Source organism: Trachurus trachurus (genome assembly GCF_905171665.1).
Source record: "Trachurus trachurus genome assembly, chromosome: 17".
NCBI classification, from domain to species: Eukaryota; Metazoa; Chordata; class Actinopteri; order Carangiformes; family Carangidae; genus Trachurus; species Trachurus trachurus.
The window spans coordinates 19,166,073-19,182,988 of NC_139900.1; the positions used below are offsets into that span (position 1 = coordinate 19,166,073).

The 16,916-nt window shown below is 43.2% G+C and overlaps 2 protein-coding genes across 3 annotated transcripts; one reads left to right on the forward strand and one right to left on the reverse strand.

Moving 5' to 3' along the window:
• The first annotated feature begins 1,833 nt into the window (after positions 1-1,833).
• Positions 1,834-11,752, forward strand: trnau1apb (tRNA selenocysteine 1 associated protein 1b). 2 transcript variants are annotated; one of them, XM_083991469.1, is made up of 9 exons: positions 1,834-2,015; positions 3,498-3,595; positions 4,577-4,676; positions 5,491-5,543; positions 6,076-6,204; positions 6,670-6,786; positions 8,016-8,325; positions 8,631-8,676; positions 10,729-11,752. In XM_083991469.1, exons 1-9 carry the CDS (start codon positions 1,980-1,982, stop codon positions 10,863-10,865), a joined length of 1,026 nt encoding a protein of 341 aa, XP_083847595.1. In that variant the 5' UTR covers positions 1,834-1,979; the 3' UTR covers positions 10,866-11,752. The 2 variants fall into 2 exon arrangements, with proteins under 2 accessions (XP_083847595.1, XP_083847596.1); XM_083991470.1 differs by having other exon boundaries at positions 8,634-8,676.
• A 582-nt stretch (positions 11,753-12,334) lies between these two features.
• On the reverse strand, positions 12,335-16,696 carry fitm1l (fat storage inducing transmembrane protein 1, like). The gene is made up of 2 exons (XM_083991471.1): positions 15,698-16,696; positions 12,335-13,694 (listed from the first exon to the last, which is right to left on the reverse strand). The coding sequence occupies exons 1-2, from the start codon at positions 15,874-15,876 to the stop codon at positions 13,016-13,018; spliced, it is 858 nt and encodes a 285-aa protein (XP_083847597.1). The 5' UTR covers positions 15,877-16,696; the 3' UTR covers positions 12,335-13,015.
• Between the last annotated feature and the right edge of the window lie 220 nt (positions 16,697-16,916).

Consider the following 16,916-nt stretch of genomic DNA (forward strand, 5'->3'; position numbering starts at 1 on the left):
GCAGCAGTAGAACTCGTTCAGGCTGTTGGCCAGGCGTAGGTCATTGACAGAGGGACACTTGAAATACTGTACTGGCAGTATGCTCCACATTATTTGTGACAGAAGGAGCAAGCTCTTTAGTTGATTTTAATTGTGTAAAAAAATATTTGTTTGTTCTTGTTATTGCATGAAAAGTAAAACACTCTAAAGACGTTGGCTATTTCATGTGTATGTTCTAATTTTTATCACATTTTCATTCACATATTCCTGAGGTGAGTCTATTATTATTACAGTAGGGTCTTGATAAAAGGGAAAAACATCCTTGAAGTGATTTAGGCACTGAGTGGTCAACAAACAGCATAATACCGAACAAGCGCTATACACAGTTTTCAAGTTTCCACTCTACCGGTCCACCTATTCAACACATGATAACCACCACTAAGCTACCTGTTTGCAATGGTTATCATGCCAAACTGTTCACTAGAGATGTCTACCAAGTCAAAAAAACAAACTAGAAATTGCCCACCCGTTCGATTGCGGGAGGCCAATTTTGGGGTCTTGGCTCATGGACTATTATGTAAAAGTATGAGAAAACATCAACGGACAAGGAAAATCAAGTGGTCCATGGCATACATTTCTGCCTTTTTTAGATTTTTTTGCGAGATGTGTGCAGAACCATGCAGTTGTTCTACAGCTAAAATCTGCTTAACCTGCTCACATAAACCCTGGACTTTCTGTGTCAGTGTCCTCATTCACACTGTCCACAACAATGATCAGAAACATAATTCAATTCATTAATTTTGGAGGAACATCAAAATCTGCACTGTCCATATAACACAGAGTATTCACTGGAACTGGCACCTTGATGATGATACTTTAATGACTGGAAATAAAGTAAAGTAAACAAACAGTGTGAAGCTTCAGAAACAGACAAATGTTGTTGAACACACTTTCTGTAATAAGCCCAGTCCTCTTGTGTTGTGTCCCATGTTGTGGAGCTACATTAAACAACTGACATTATCCCATCATAGTCTGCCCAGTGTCCACCAGTTTAAACCCTGTCTGTTTGCTCCCCTCCTTCTGCCCAGCAAACAATAAAGCTGATCTCATTTGCATGGTCTTTCTGTTTATCAGTACTTTTGCATAGATTTCTAAATGTTGCTGTATTGCTCTTAAAGGTTTTTTGGTCTTTATACATACACACACACAAGTAAATAAACTAATAGACTTATGCCGGTTGTCTCCTCTAAAATGTTTTCCGGGGAGAAACAAGAAAAGAAGACAATTTCCAGGGGAGGACACAGGAGTCAAGAGGACAAGAGAGGGACACAGGGACCTACAGAACACATACTGGAGAGAGAGAACGAGCAAACAGAGCAGATTAGATTTTTTTTTTTTAACCTTTATTAGAAATTTGTTTCAGTACATATGAAGCTTACAGATTGCATAGCTTCAACAAACCTCTGCATTTCACAAATACATCCTTGCAGGGGGATAAGAGCTTACAGTAGTAGCCTATATTAAATCATTCACAGACATTAACAGTTTTGATTGCTTTTTGGTTTTGAGAATTTACTACCTGAGCTCATTGTAAAAAAAAAAAAAAAAAAAAAAGCTACAAAAGAGGGGTTTCTTCCTGTACATTTAAATTTATTAATGTGACATTTTTCCATGTTTCACTGGGCTTTTTATTTTTTATTTTTGCTCAATTCAAAAAGTCCAAACAGCACATGCCTCCAAAACAACTTTATCAACAACTTGTCAATCCATGCCACCGGGAGATGGCAGTAATGCAGCTACTTGCACCAGGTGCCGTAAACAGCCGAAGAAGAAGAAAACTTCCAGAGCGTCGTACCGGAAGTATCGCGTTGATGCGGAAGAGAAACCATAAACTGCGTGAACGCGAGGAGAAGTTTGAATATTTCTGAATTTCTCTCTTTGTACCCTCGTCAACCACCACCAATCACCTCTATATCATCACCGCGGGTCCGAGGTTCAAGATGTTTAACAGACAGACGAGCCTGTGGATGGGTGATGTACGTCTGAACTCTGTTTGCTTTAGTGTGAAAACGTTAGCTTAGCTTCGCCTGCTGTTTGCTAGCTGCAGCTACATAAGAGTTAACCCCGGATACGTGATAGACCATTCATAAAATGTTACTGTAAAGTATGTTCTCGAGTACAGTGTATGTGTTGGACCTGGTGTGACACCGTAATGTAACACTGAGGGTCAAATGAGTCACCGCCAGTCAGTGCTGTGTCCACACCGCTGCTGTCCCGGTAGCAGCGACAAGCTAACCGAACCGACTGTCCAGCGAACCGTCGACGTTGTAGTGTAGAATGTGGAACTGGCAGCTCGGTGTGTTGACCTTCGGCCTCAGAAATATACTCCTCAAAACAGTTCGGAATGTCTTTTCAGTCAATTATTTCTCCCCTTTAATAATACTGATTAGTTTTGTATTTTTTATAGTTGACAAACCTGATTAGTCACATTTACAACGAGGTACATGGTTTGTTTATTTAGGTGTGTCATCTTTTTACAGTCTATGTGTGTCATGCATGTTACTGTGCCCAACCCACATGGGCTAGGCATGAAACAATATAAATACATGCATTCAAAGATGGCTATGTAACGCAACAAAAATATTAAAAATAACCAAAACAGTTAAAGGAAGTAGTCTCATGTAGGATACAATGTTTTCTGTCTCAGAGTCCATGCTTTTTCATCAAATCTAACTAGGTTATGGATCTCCTCGAAAAACCAGCTCAACATATCACACTCAGACAAAGTAGTCGTGATTCTTCACCTGAACTTTTTCAAACATGGATTTTCCCAGTTCATTATCCAGAGGACATTGAAACAGAAAGTGAAATTCATCCTCCACAAAATCGGGGCCACACAAAGCACATAATATATGTTGCTCTTCAGGGAGCTTGAACCTGCCTACTTCAATCAACTTGAAGGATTGTGCATTCTTAGAATGAGCAACACAGCTAAACATGTGGGTAGCACTAGCATCCCCCAAAAATGTGCCAAAATCCCCAAAACAGAACTTGTAATCATTGCAGGCAATCTCGATGCAATGAGAGTCTTCCATTCAGGATGATATTAGTGGAGCGCTGTGACTGAACTAGCACACACAGACCTAATGTTACATGCCATTTTGGACAGCTTTAAGATTAAAATAGTTTTCCATGAAGTTAGCAAGCTCTCGAATACATAACATTATCGAGTACAAGTGTCATCCCAGCTGGCTCTCAACATAGCTCAGTGTATAACTTAATGACTTTCTAGGCTGCAATGAAAAAGATTGATAATAATATTAAATCAGAAGATGCCGAATATCGCCTGCATTTTACTGCAACATTCTGTAGTAATTGAATCAACTACACTTGAAAAATCTCATAACTTTACACTGTTATTTCAGTTAGGTCCTACAATGTTGATGCTGTGTACAACATTTGGTTTTAGTAGAGATTTAATGTATTATGTGTCAAATGTCTTTGTATGTATGTTTTAGTTGGACCCATACATGGACGAGAACTTCATCAAGCAGGCCTTTAGTGCTATGGGAGAATCGCCGTTTGGAGTCAAGATCATCACTCACAGGATAACAGGGTAAAGAGCAACTAATGTGTTAAAGCCTCACAGACAGCTGCTACATTCTGGTAGGATTCCTTCTGGAGATATGTTATAGGGATAGTTCAACATTTTGGCAAATTGGCCCATTGTCATAATCCCTATAGTTTTAGGAGTAGGTTTGCTATGCTACAGAGGCTTATGGAAGGCTAATGGAATTTCTTGGTTTTCTTCATCAAACTCATCAAATACACAATCTAACAACTCCAAAACACTCTCGTGGACAAGTTGTGACCTGCACATTCACCACACTATGGGATAATAATGAGAAATCCCATTAGCCTCAGTAGTGTAGCTCTGAGCAGCTCGCGGCTCCGCCGCTCTAAAAATAGCTTGCACCGACAATTAAAGATAACAAACCTACTCCTAAGACTATAGGGATTATGGCAATGGACCAATTTGCCAAAATGTTGAATATGTACAATATACAGTATCTGAAGGGGAAGCTGGATTTATTCTTTATTTCACTGTTGATAGATAGATATTTACACTAGGGATGCACCCCCATCTGGCTTTTTCAGTCCTAATGCTGATACCGATACCTGCTTAGTGTATCAGCTGATAGCCGATACCGATCCAATACCTCTGAAGGCTTTAGGGATGACTCGCTACACAAGAACTGTAACCATCACACAGTCTGTCTTCTTAACACAGATAACACCTACTGAAATCTGACACTGAACTATAAATCAGAATCGACACTGTAAGTTAGGGATGCGCCGATCTGATATTGAGATCAGATATCGGTCCAGATATTGACTAAATGGCTTGATCAGATATCAGATAATGGGGCTGATCCATGACGTTGATCTATTCACTTCAATTCTATCTTTGTGAGGGTCGTTACATCACGTCTCAGCAGCACAAACACAGAGCAACAACGCTTTATGAAGTTAGGAAGGTCAAGCCTCAGTATGTATCCCTGACGTACGTGTGTGTTTGTTTGTGTGTCCTGTACAGTGGTTCTGCAGGGTACTGCTTTGTGGAGCTGGCAGATGAAGCGAGTGTTGACCGCTGCGTCCAAAGACTCAACGGAAAACTGGTCCCTGGGTCTAATCCGGTAAGTTCTGTGGCGTAATTTCAAAATACCTGTTCATATATATTTTTGATAAAATCTTTTTTCTGCATTTTATGATTATTGTTTCTCCACAAAATATCAATTTAATACCGCCTTCCTTTTTTTCCAGTGTTAGACTGATGTTATCAAGCAGTATTTAAATGTTGATTTGACTGTGGATAGTGGAGCTCAACTAGTCTTGGTCCTCCTTTGTTACGACAGAAACGAAATATCAGTTATGACAAACAGCAACCAATTTGCTATCTGTGTGTGCTTTCAGTACCACTGTGGTGCTTTCTCAGTTGGTTGAAACCTTTTTATTTTTTAAACTTCTTAAAAAAAGAATTACTACTAAATACCAGTTACTGATACTAATGAGTGAAACTGCTGTTTATTGGCTGCAATGTCAACAAGTAGATGATGTAAAACACTTAATGCCAGCTTGAGAAAAGTTTCAGTCTGAAGTAAAGTTGTGAGCTGTAGTTGCTTGCTACTGAATTTGAAACGCTGTTGCCTCTGTGAGCTGGCCAAGCTACTGGACTCCCCTGTCCACCGGCCTGTACCTGCTGCTGAAGGTGGCTAAGAGGCTGCTTGTACATGAATGTACTTTGTTTGAAGCTGGTGAATAGAGTCTCTGGTAGGAACTAACTGAGGAATGGGCTAAAGGCTGGTCTGGGTGGTGGAGGTATGTAAACCCAAATAACAACAACCATAATAACTCCACTCTCTATTTTCAGCAATATCAGTGCTATAGTACACGTCTCTGGTGTTTGAGGCTCGGCTCAGTGTGTGTGTGTTTTTCTCTCCCCATGTGCAGCCCCGGAAGTTTAAGCTAAACTATGCCACCTATGGGAAACGGCCAGAGGCAGGGTAAGACATGATTTTACATTCAACTTGTTCAACCAATGTCACATTGTGAATCTAAATGTACCTGTTAGTAAATGTTACTGAAAAGGAATTTAAATAACTTATTAGGATGGCAACGGTTAGTCGAAGTAATCGATTATGTTAAATTAAATATTAAAATTAAATATGGAAATAATATTATGGCCTTGTTCCTGTGTCTAAATATCTGTGATAAGGTCTAAATGGATAATCTGGCACTCTATAAAAGTCATTTAATTTCAGTCTGGGGTTTGGAAAGTCGTTGATCTACATCTTTAGGAACACAAAAAATGTAAAGAAGACATCGTGCAGGTTTGGGAAAAACTTCAGAGTTTTGAAAAAGGCCATCAGTCGTTTAATTTACTAAAGAACCTTGTTTTTATGTGATAATAAAAAGAAACAATCAATGAATCAACCAATGAAACACAAGTAATTTGTCTGAACCCTGTCTGCCTCATTACTGCTCCACACTGATACAGTCAGAAATGTTTGATGAAGCTTCTCCTCCTCCTCTCAGGCCTGAGTTTTCAGTGTTTGTAGGCGACCTGGCCTCTGAGGTGGACGACTTCCAGCTGCACCAAGTTTTTAAGAAGTACCCTTCCTGCAAAGGAGCTAAAGTCGTCACCGACCAGTACGGATACTCCAGGTATGTCAGCTCACGGAGGCGCAATGTGGCCTTGAGAAATGTTTGAAAAAGATGATTCATGTATTACTTGTTAAGTGTCCTTGGTTTTATGTACGATATTCTGTTATGCATCTTTTTGTAAGAAATGTACAATAATGTGAAATGTTTCCTGGTTTTGATAGTTGCTTGATGGCAGTGCTGTGGACGTTGACCACCAAGTTCATCTTAATCTATTTTCAAAAACAGGCTGAAGACATGTTTTCTTGAGGTTTTATGCTAAAACTATTGTTTTCCCCATATAGGCTAAGCAAGAGCAACTCACAATTCAAGTGATGCTACCTCATGTTAAAAGTAAAACAACAAGTTTCAGTTCTACCATAATAATACCCATTATATTCTCTTTTCTCATTATAAGTGGCTATGTAATGCCAAGTATGTAGAGTGTGTTGGTGTGGGGCGGATACCTGACGGCTGTTTGACTTGCAGAGGTTACGGCTTTGTCAAGTTCGGGGAGGAGACTGAGCAGAAGAAGGCCATCGAGGAGTGCCAGGGAACGATGCTCGGCGGCAAGCCGCTCAGACTCAGCATCGCTGTGGCAAAGAGGTAAGAGGGGGGTCATGATAATGGAGCTACTGAACCAGACTCGTACCCCTTTTCCACTCAGCTGGTTCCAGTGGTAGTCCAGAGCCTGATTTAAGACTGGTTCTTTGCTTCTCCACCGCCTAAACACCGGCTTCTGGCTCTAAGAACTGGTTCCAAATAAGAACAAACTCTTTGCCGGTCTTGAGCCAAGAACCAATTACACCAGGGGCCAAGGGTGGGGTTACCTCACGATTCAAGCACAGTCGAAGCTAAGTAGCCAAGCTTAAAGGGAGAGTTCAACATTTTGGCAAAATTGGCCCATTGCCATAATCCCTATAGTCTTACTCAACTCTGTCTCGTAACGTTCCGTTATTATCTCATAGCGTGGTGAATGTGCAGGTCACAACTTGTCCACAAGAGCGTTTTGGAGTTGTTGGATTGTGTATTTGATGAGTTTCATGAGGGATCCAAGAAATCCCATTAGCCTCCGTAGCGTAGCTCTGAGCAGCTCGCGGCTCTGCTCCACCGTTCTAAAAATAGTTTGCACCGACAGTTAAAGGTAACAAACCTACTGCTAAGACTAGGAATTGTGGCAATGGGCCAATTTGCCAAAATGTTGAACTATCCCTTTTAGGAACGCTGATTCTTAAGGTTCACTTAAGAATAAAATCGTGGATGCCGTTCGCAGCGGTTTGGATGAAGACAGCTTCTTTTTCGGGCCACGAATAAATTCCAGTGAGACGGGCTGTGTCGGGTCCAGGCTTCAACAGTTCAGTTCAGTTCGGACCAGGTTTTCATCTTCAAGCCTGTTGAGAACTTTATAGTAGTAGGCTTTGACTCTGTTCCTTGCCGGTGGAAAAATAAACTGGTTCTTTGGAAGCATAAGAGTTGAACCAGCATCAAAGTAGTACCAGGTTCTTTTTGGTGGAGAAGGAGTAGAGCCCATTTAAAGGCTCAGAAGATCAGAGTGTGACAGCATTAGGTTACAATAGTGAACTTTCACACTTATATTCTAATTTTTTCAGATATTGAACTTTGGGTTTTCATTAAAAGTAAGCCATAATCATTACAGTTAAAAGAAATAAAGAGAAGTTTGATCCGTTGTTGCAGAATTCTAACACATAAGTGTAATAAGTTAAAGGTTTATAGTTTTGGATATTTATATAAATCACAGAAGAGAAAGAAATAAATGCCTTTCACCAAGTTACTTTCAAGTACTATATAACCTTGTTGTATTTTCTCTTTTACAGCCAAAAGATGAGCAGCTACCACGGCGGCCAGGGCCAGAATTACCATAGCAACTACAACCAGTCTCAGTCCAGTTACTACGGCAGCGGTGGTCAGGGAGGTCAGGGAGGTTACTACTCTCAGTGGGGGGGCTACGACCAGTACAGCGGCTACAACAACAGCGGCTACGGCAGCGGCTACAACAACAGCGGCTACGGCAGCGGCTACAACTATAACTACGGGGCCTATGGATACCCCCCACCTGGTCACATGGTGCCTCCACCGCCCATGGGGGTGCCGCCCACGTCCACCGACATGCCGGGAGCTGCAGAGGTGAGGGGGAAAACTTCCACACGTTTAAAGGAGTAATTAGACATTTTGGGGCCGGTACTTGTCTGTTGTTCTAAAGTTTCATGTCCAAGAGAAACCAGAGATAAGTTTATACAGGAAATCATGGGTTGCCATCTGCACATGCTCTTTTTTTGTTGATCAAAGTGGCATTAATTATTAAATATTGGCATATTCATTACCCTATTATACATTAGGAAATGATGTGTATATATTGTGTCATGTCTCCTCCTGTTTTCCTCTAACAAATCAGTGACATCTTACAACTGATGTTTCTTCTCCTTCCTCAGCAGAGTCAAGAGGACACAGAGGAGATGGAGGAGGATAATGTTGAAGGTAAAGACCAGTTTCCGCTTTGTCAGTTCAGTGGAAGACCAAATGTCATGGAATAGAATATACACTGATCAGGTATAACATTCTGAGCACTGACGGGTGAAGTGAATCACACTGAATACCACTCCACCATGCCACCTGTTAGTGGTGGGATACATCCGGCAGCAGGTGAACATGTTGTCCTCTAAGTTGATGTGTAGAAGCAGGAAAAATGTTCAGGTTAAGGATATGATCCAGTTCTCCAAGGACGACTGGGTCTCTCTTGTGGTCAGGATCTATCAGAAGTTGGTCCAAGGAAGGAACAGTGGTGAAGCGGCCACAGGCTCATTGATACACGTGGGGAGAGAAGGCTGCATGGCCCATGTGCTCCATCCAACAGACCAGATACTGTTGCTCACACTGCTGCTTCTGATAGAAAGCTGTCAGGACACACAGTGCAGCGCAGACTGTTGTGTATTTGGCAGCAAAAGGACCGACACTATATTAGACAGGTGGTCAGAATGTTGTGACTGATCAGTTTATGTTAAAGGCATAGTTCAACATTTTTCAAAATTTGCCTATTACTATAATATCTATAGTCATAGCAGTAGGTTCATTACCTTTAATTATCGGTGCATGTTGTTTTGAGATCGGTGGAGCAGAGACGTGAGCTGCTCAGTGAACACAATATAGGTGAATGGTACAGGTCCCGTGTCTCTCATCAAACTCATGAAGTACACAATCCAACAACTCCAAAACACTCTGGTGGACAAGTTGTGACCTGCACATTCACCACGCTATTAAATAATCATGTGTAATTATGTAACATTACGACACATGAAGCAAATACTCTGCACTACTTGTGCTTTTGAACGCACTCCGCCCAGCAGCCGTGTCTGGAATGTTCCGGCTATGCATTTGCCTTGAAAACAACTCTGTTGTCTTACATTATTATTTCATAGCATGTTTGTTAGCGTGTTAGCTAGGGGTGCAACGGTACAGGTAGCCCACGATACAATACGTACCTCGGTTTTTGGCCACGGTTCTCGGTACGGTTTTGGTATGTGTTTTGTGCAGAGAACTTTTTTTTTTCTCCCAAAATAATGTTTAAAATGTATATTATTTCTAATATTAGGCTACTACTATTTCCTTGTAGAGCTCTCCTCTCACACACTCTCACACACTCACTCACACACACACACACACACACACACACACACACACACACACACAGTCAGCCCCCCCTCCCTCTGCCCACTCCTTTAGTCTTTCAGTATATGGTGAACACTCTGAAGCCACTTTCAAACAGAGATCGCGCTATATTGCCGTCATGGAAGACGTCACTATGCTGGCAGCCACAGTCTCTCACTGGGAAAGAAGATGTTAGTCTATTGTGTTTTTTTAAACAGCCTTTCACCACCTCTCATCCCTGTCAGTCAACTCGGACCTCGGTCTTTCTATCGCGCGCGGGCACGCGGACACGCGACCACACACATGCAGTGTGCATGGACAGAGTCCTGCTGGAACTCTAATAAAAGCTAAATGTGCTAAATCGCGCTAATAACTAATTAATTTTCCCCGCAATCGCGATCAGCGACCGCTCATGCTGCCGCCTGTTTGTTTTCTTTTTTCTTTTTTACCCCCTCTTCTGTGTGTGAACTGCACTTTCAGTGTGATAGGGGGGGAGTCACTGTGAGTGTGTGGAGGCTCAACAGTGATTGGACATCAACTCGCGGGGGCGGGCTTTCGCCTTAAACGGCCAGGCACACATACACGGCACAGCTGCCTGTAAAGCAGTAAGAGCTGATGCAAGCTGAATCTGAAATACCGCGGTCCAAGAGCGTATTGCACCGTGCAGGCCGTACCGAATGGTTCGGTATTTTACCGAGAACCGTTGCATCCCTAGTGTTAGCGTGTGTGCGGGACCTATACCATTCACCTCCATTGTGTTCGCTGAGCAGCTTGTGTCTCTGCCTCTAACGGCCACTGATGCACAGTGTTCGCCTTGTTGCTCAGATTTTGTCAACACACACAGTGGACTACGTAGTAAATATTGTGTTGGTGTGTATTTCACAGAGCCCATCCCTGAGTGTAACGTGGACCAGTGGAACAAAGACTTCATGCAGCGCAGTGAGGAGCTCTACGACGCCATGATGAACTGTCACTGGGAAACTCTGAACAATGTTGACTCTTCCATCTCCTCCCTCCCTTGAAACCTTCTCTCGCCCCTCCCCCGCGAATACTTGATTTTTGTATGATTGTGTGGTTCCCATTATCTTAATAATTTTAAGCTCCATTGACGCCTTTATGAAGGCCACTCCACCTCATCGTCTCTGAACACAGAACCTGTTCCTCTTCAAATACTTGGAGCGCGTAGAAGCATCCACTTGATTTTTAATGTTTACCATGTTGGTAATATACGGAAAGTTACTGTGCAGTCCATACTGTTGGAGTATGAACTATACACCAGAGCTATAAGTGTAGGGACGAGGTGCTGACGTTGCCTTCTCCGCCGTTGAGCGCCACAAGCCGGCGCAGAGCGGAACAACCGGATGCTGCGTGTCAGCGTTTCACGTTTGATGATGTCACAGAAGAACAAACGCCGCTGTCATTTATTCACGTAGAACCGTCACCAGCAAAAAGCCAACTCCGCTCACTGAACACGGCCCCCCAACTCCTTAGGAAGAGAAAGTCCTCTGAAGACAGAAAAAATGAAACTATGCCTTTATCGTCATCTGCCATGTGATCCGATTGTTTTTATAGTTTATACAAGATATCAGTCTGTCTAGTCCTGTTGATTTTTAATGAAGGAATTTTCCTGTTTTTACTTTTCTGATAGATTTAATGGACATAGTGTGGGGATAGGTCTATACAGCACCAGTCAACCACAGATGTAATATATCACTGTTTCTTTTCTCTGTATGACATGAATGGTACAACCTTTTCTTGACTGCTGAGCCCTGTGAAACTATAATGAATTTGGAGGCAGACGGCTGATATGTTGTAGCAGATATCAAGCTTTTTCTTCTCTGGTGGCTGATGTTTTCTATGTTTTCTTTCTGGAGATGTTCTAAATACACTTAAGAGGAAAATGGAAAAATGGTCTGGTGTCTTTTTTCTTGAGAGAAAGCTGAAGAATGAAGTGAAGATGACCTGATTTTGGTTTGTCACAGTCCAGTTGTTATTAATTGGACTGATTGGACATAGTTTCGGAAGATGGACACCTGAGTCACAGTTGACACAGCACATTCGGACAAACACCAAACAACATAGGAACTCTATAGAACACACTCTGGTAGATTGAGTTCTTCCTCTAATCTCTAACCACTCCCCAATAGGCTGGATACACACTGCTGATTCATCTCAGCCCAGAGACACTAAGCAGAGGAGGGAGGGATGCTGGAGGACATAAGCTGAGAGCAAATGCACGAAATAAACATGAAGATGGTCTGTCCGGAGGCTGGGTGTCTGTTCTGGGTGGAGCACGTCTGTTGAGATATCGTCAGACTGGTCTGGGGCCGTTAACTTGCTGTTTTGGTAAGCAACTGGAACCAGGGCGAGAGAGACGGGCCTTTCCGTCAAAATAAAAGCACCAAGCTAATAAAATGCGGAGAAACTTTTTAATTTAGAGAATATTATTTACAAGAACTTCCCGAGCCATTAAGATAACCTTTTTTTTATTTATTTTATTTCAAGTTATTGTCTATTTTATAAGTCTTATGTTGGTGGACACTTTTACTTTGGTGATTTCCGGATCCGCTCTCTAGACCGGAACCAGAATGCAGACAAAATTCACAGTGAACAGAGACCAGGCTCTCCTCTCTGTACGAAGAGCCTGGTGAGGCGAGGCTAGTCAGACTCTGATCTTTATTCAGAAGAGAAACACGTGGATGTTTGTCAGTAGTGTCTGTCAGCCATACTACTAGTCTGTCCTGTTAATGGGTTTTTACAGAAGTTACACAAGTTCTCAATTGAAGTGTTGCAGAGCTGTGGATGCTAACAGGAAAAACACAGATCTGTTCAGACATTTTTTTTTTTTTTACCTCTGCAGCCATACAGTACCACAGCTGTGGGTTCAGCCACGTCAGAGATTCTCAAACATTTCCAACCTGCATCTAAATGTCAGTTACTGTCTCCTGTGGTGAGGTCACACATTTACACAGACACTGTTAGAGCCTATTATTTAGTCCATTTGATTGTTCAACAGGGATGTTGATCTCAGTGAGGACGATTAGCCCAGTTGGACAGGTTTTGTGTTTCTGAACCTTCAGTCGACTCGTCTCCAAACAGCCGCTCTCATCTCATGATTGACTTGATCATTGCAGCAGTGCTGAGATCTGTTGAAAGGTTTTAGTTTTTCGAGTTAATCACAGTGGTCGTGGTTAAGCAGCGCATGTTCAGCTTCAGCACTGCCGGTCTTGATGTTGAGCAGTCCCGCTCCAGGCCTCCCAGGACAGTACCAGCTGGGCCCCATGCGGTAAAAACCCTGATACAGCCCCCTCCAGCTCAGACAGCCTAGAGCGCCACCCAGCAGCTGGGTGGGGAACTGAGGGAAGTAGGCTAAGAGACAGAAGAGAAGAAAGATCCAGAGGACGAGCAAGAGAACGCAGAACAGGAAGAGGATCCTCAGAGGAGCATCGGAGATCCCCCCCAGGCTCAGGTAAGGACCGAACACGGCCGTCTCCTCGGCCAAGAGCAGACAGCAGAGACAGAGCAGGAAGACGTCCTCTGAAACCTCATATCCCCTCCACAACATCCCGGCTTTGAGACATTCAGACTTGCTCTCTCCTTCTCGTAACACCAGCAGAGGTTGTCCGTTGCTGTCCCCTGCGTCTGGGATCATAGACTCGTAGCAGCTCCCTGTGGTGTTCTCCAGCTGGTCCAGGAGTTTGCAGAAAATAAACCACAGCGCACCGGCCACCCCGAGCCTGGAGAGGTGACGGGCGGAGAGAGCCAGGGAACGACGGATGGAGAAGGAGAGAAGGAAGATGAAGGAACCGACGAAGACGCAGGTCCAGCCCCAACCGGAGCGCAGGAAGATCCTGGAGGAGGGAGAGGAGAGACGTGGACAGAGGAGGAAGGTTGAGATTAGAGGGAAGTGAGAGTTAAAGGTCACAGTCAGTTATCAACTTTAAAGTTCAAGTCAGAAATGAACCACTGCTCCAGAATTTACTCGGCTCATTTCCTGTTGACTGTGTTGATGCAGTTCAACTGCTGGCGTAAGAACACTCTCAACAAGTGGTTGTTTACGGCCACAACAAGTTTGGGAGGGCCACATGATCAGAAAGGACCAAACAATTCATTTAACATGTAAACATGTTCCACACAGTTTTTCAAATTCAAGTTAATTCAAATATACTTTTCAACAGCCCATAAATGTTAAATTTACTCCCACGCATTTCCACTCTGACCATGATGTGCTGCAGTAGAAACCAAGCAACTCATATTAGGCTACTACTGTAGCAATAAACCTAGCAATAGATTTGTGGTTAATTCATTTGTCCATCAAAAATTATATATCTTTAATTTCTAAAATGATTCATGTGTATGGTGCTTTTAATAATTAAAATGTAATTTATATTATATTATTAGGCCTACTCGTTTTTATACATTTAATATGCTGCGGACGGAAATGGCACTCATTCAGTGGAAACACCCTACAGTATGAGTGTGTGTGTTCGTTCAGTTCTAAGTGTGATGCCCACTGATGTGTGCCCACATTTGTGGAATGTTTTTTTTGTTTCTGTGAAACGTATATCTGAGAGCTTCTCCATTTTGGACAATAGGGGGCAGTGTAAGGCCAGGGATCGCCCCCGGGCCAGGGGTTTTCAGACGTTTCCGCCTGGTGTTTTTATACGCTTATGAGAACTCAACCGGAGCAACCTGTGTGTCCTGCAAAGTCACATTATTGCGACAGGCAGCATTCCTGGATAAAACAGCCCATGTCTTTAAATCTACTGCCCTAAATTGTTACTGCTTGGTACCACTATCATGACGTCATATGTGGATGTGTTTTTATGAAAAATATCTGAGAAAAAAAGAGTTTGACTGGAGCGCATCCGCTCCTCTTTCACTTGCGGGGAATTTGGGGAATGAACAGGAATTCAGGTGTTGAGAAACAGCTTCTACCGAAGCAACCTGTGTGTCCTGTTAATGGTCTTTGTTTACCATTTTTCTCAGTTCTCAGGCAGATACAACTGCTGATGGGTAACTGCAGCCCGGTACTCATTACATAAGCAGTGTGTGTGGTTTGGTGTTTGCGCTTGAAATGTTTTGGGGGCCACAATACAAATCTTGTTTAGGGCCACCAAAATCCTTGGACCGGCCCTGCTGCAGTGACTTGATACTCAACAACAGTCAAAAGCAACATTATTCTCTTGTATCATGACTGCACTGATACTGGGCTGTACAAAGTTTTCAGTAAAAAGCCTTTAATGAACCCACTGTCCGCTAACTGCTCAGCTCCAAGCAGCCATTTCTCGTAGTGTGAGCCCATAGCATCACATGCAACGGATTAATCAACACTGTTCCCGATGAGACAACTGCTAAGAACTTTCTATGAACTTTATATGGGACCAGTTTCATGATTTACTTTGTTCCATTGAAAGGAACATTCCAAAAATCTAAATTAATTTACAGTCAGTATGAAGCAGACTTGTTGCTGCTCCACTGCAGGCTGCTTGTTGCCAGTGAACTATGCAGATTAGTGCACTGTGCATACTTACATATGGTAACATGTGGTATTAGTGTGTAGTATGTGGAACTGAGCCACAGCTAATGAGTGTCAGGAGGTGGATGGCTGCTACATTAGTGCAGAATGCATTACATTACATTACAATGAAAACAGACTATACTATCTTGTCTAATATATAAAGTTAACTCAGAAGAGAAACATTAAATATTCAACATAGCATACACCCTGACTCATCATTAACCAACCAAAACACTAACAACAACATGCAGACAGGTGCAGCTCAATGACACAACATGGCCATTGGTCCAGAAAAAGACAAGTGAGCAGGAAGTGAAGAGGAAACAGTCTCACCTGTAGAGAAAGTGGCTTTTCTTAGCGAAGATGCTGTGCTGAGAGACCCAGAAGCTGAGTGCAGGACTGAACATCACCACTGCAGACAGCAGCAGGTGGAAGTGCTTCCGGAACACCGTGTTACCCAGGAGATGGGCCACCAGGTCCGTCAGGACCACCAGCACCGTGTTGAGGAACATCTGGACGCGGGACCGAGACTCTCTCCACTGGATGATAGGTTAGAGGTGAAAATCCCCTGCTGCCCGCTCTGAGTGCAGCAGTGTGTTTGTGCAGATTATCCACCGCAGAACAAACAGGCTGCACTGGTTCATGTGATGAGGCTGTAATCCCAACGAGAATGCATGTAACACACCAGTGTGTGTGTGTGTGTGTGTGTGATTACCCCTGCTGCAGAGTGGAGTAACTCTGCATGTCATGTAATACAACTGTTGCTCAGTCTTGTTCAAATTCTGGTTCAGAAGCTTGGAGGCTGCTGATTGGATCCTTCCGTTACTGTAATCTGGAAATCAAGGAGATGAGTCCGGCTCAGAGCTGCAGACTGTGTGAAGGAGTTACATGAATGAAGTGACAGCTGGTCTCACAGCATTCCTCACACTGAAAATATGCACACTGTGAATTCCAACCATGAAGTTGTTCGGTGCAGCAGCTCCTGTGCCGACTCTTTATTCACTGTATCTGCTGCTAGTTGCGCTGCTGCAGCTCTCTTCTCCTGCTCTCCAGACCTCACCGCTGACGGGCCCGCTCACCTCTTGTTTGGAGGTCAGTTAAACATCAGTCTTTTCTGACCTCGTAAAGCACGTTTCCCAGTGTCCTCTGCCCGGCTTCCTCCTGTTGTGCAGTGATTGTCATTGGTCCTCTTTGTGTCACTACAGCAGAGATGCAGTGGCCACCAGTGAGTTCCACAGAAATGGTCTCCACTCAGATTCCTGAGAGTCGAAGCCTCTGAATGTCTCCTCTGTTCAGATGATCCTCCTGTAACTGTAGCCTGTCTCCTCTCCATTCACACCCTCCCTCTCTCTCTCTCAGACACACACACACACACACACACATACACACATGCACGCACGGACAAATACTATTTATGTTCTTGCCCTGTCATATAGCTCCTGAACCTTGAAAATTGTCAGATTACTACTGAGATGACTGAAGGTTGAAACAATGACACTGATTCCTTGAGTGTGTGTGTGTGTGTGTGTGTGTGTTTGTGTGTCACGACAGG

Excerpts from the sequence above, each read along its gene's own strand:
- trnau1apb (XM_083991469.1), top strand. The coding sequence starts at position 1,980 with ATGTTTAACAGACAGACGAGCCTGTGGATGGGTGAT. Across the intron at positions 6,205-6,669 it reads GACCAGTACGGATACTCCAG|AGGTTACGGCTTTGTCAAGT; the intron begins GTATGTCAGCTC and ends TTTGACTTGCAG. Across the intron at positions 6,787-8,015 it reads AGCATCGCTGTGGCAAAGAG|CCAAAAGATGAGCAGCTACC; the intron begins GTAAGAGGGGGG and ends TCTCTTTTACAG.
- fitm1l (XM_083991471.1), bottom strand. The coding sequence starts at position 15,876 with ATGTTCCTCAACACGGTGCTGGTGGTCCTGACGGACCTGGTGGCCCAT. Across the intron at positions 13,695-15,697 it reads AAAAGCCACTTTCTCTACAG|GATCTTCCTGCGCTCCGGTT; the intron begins GTGAGACTGTTT and ends TCCCTCCTCCAG.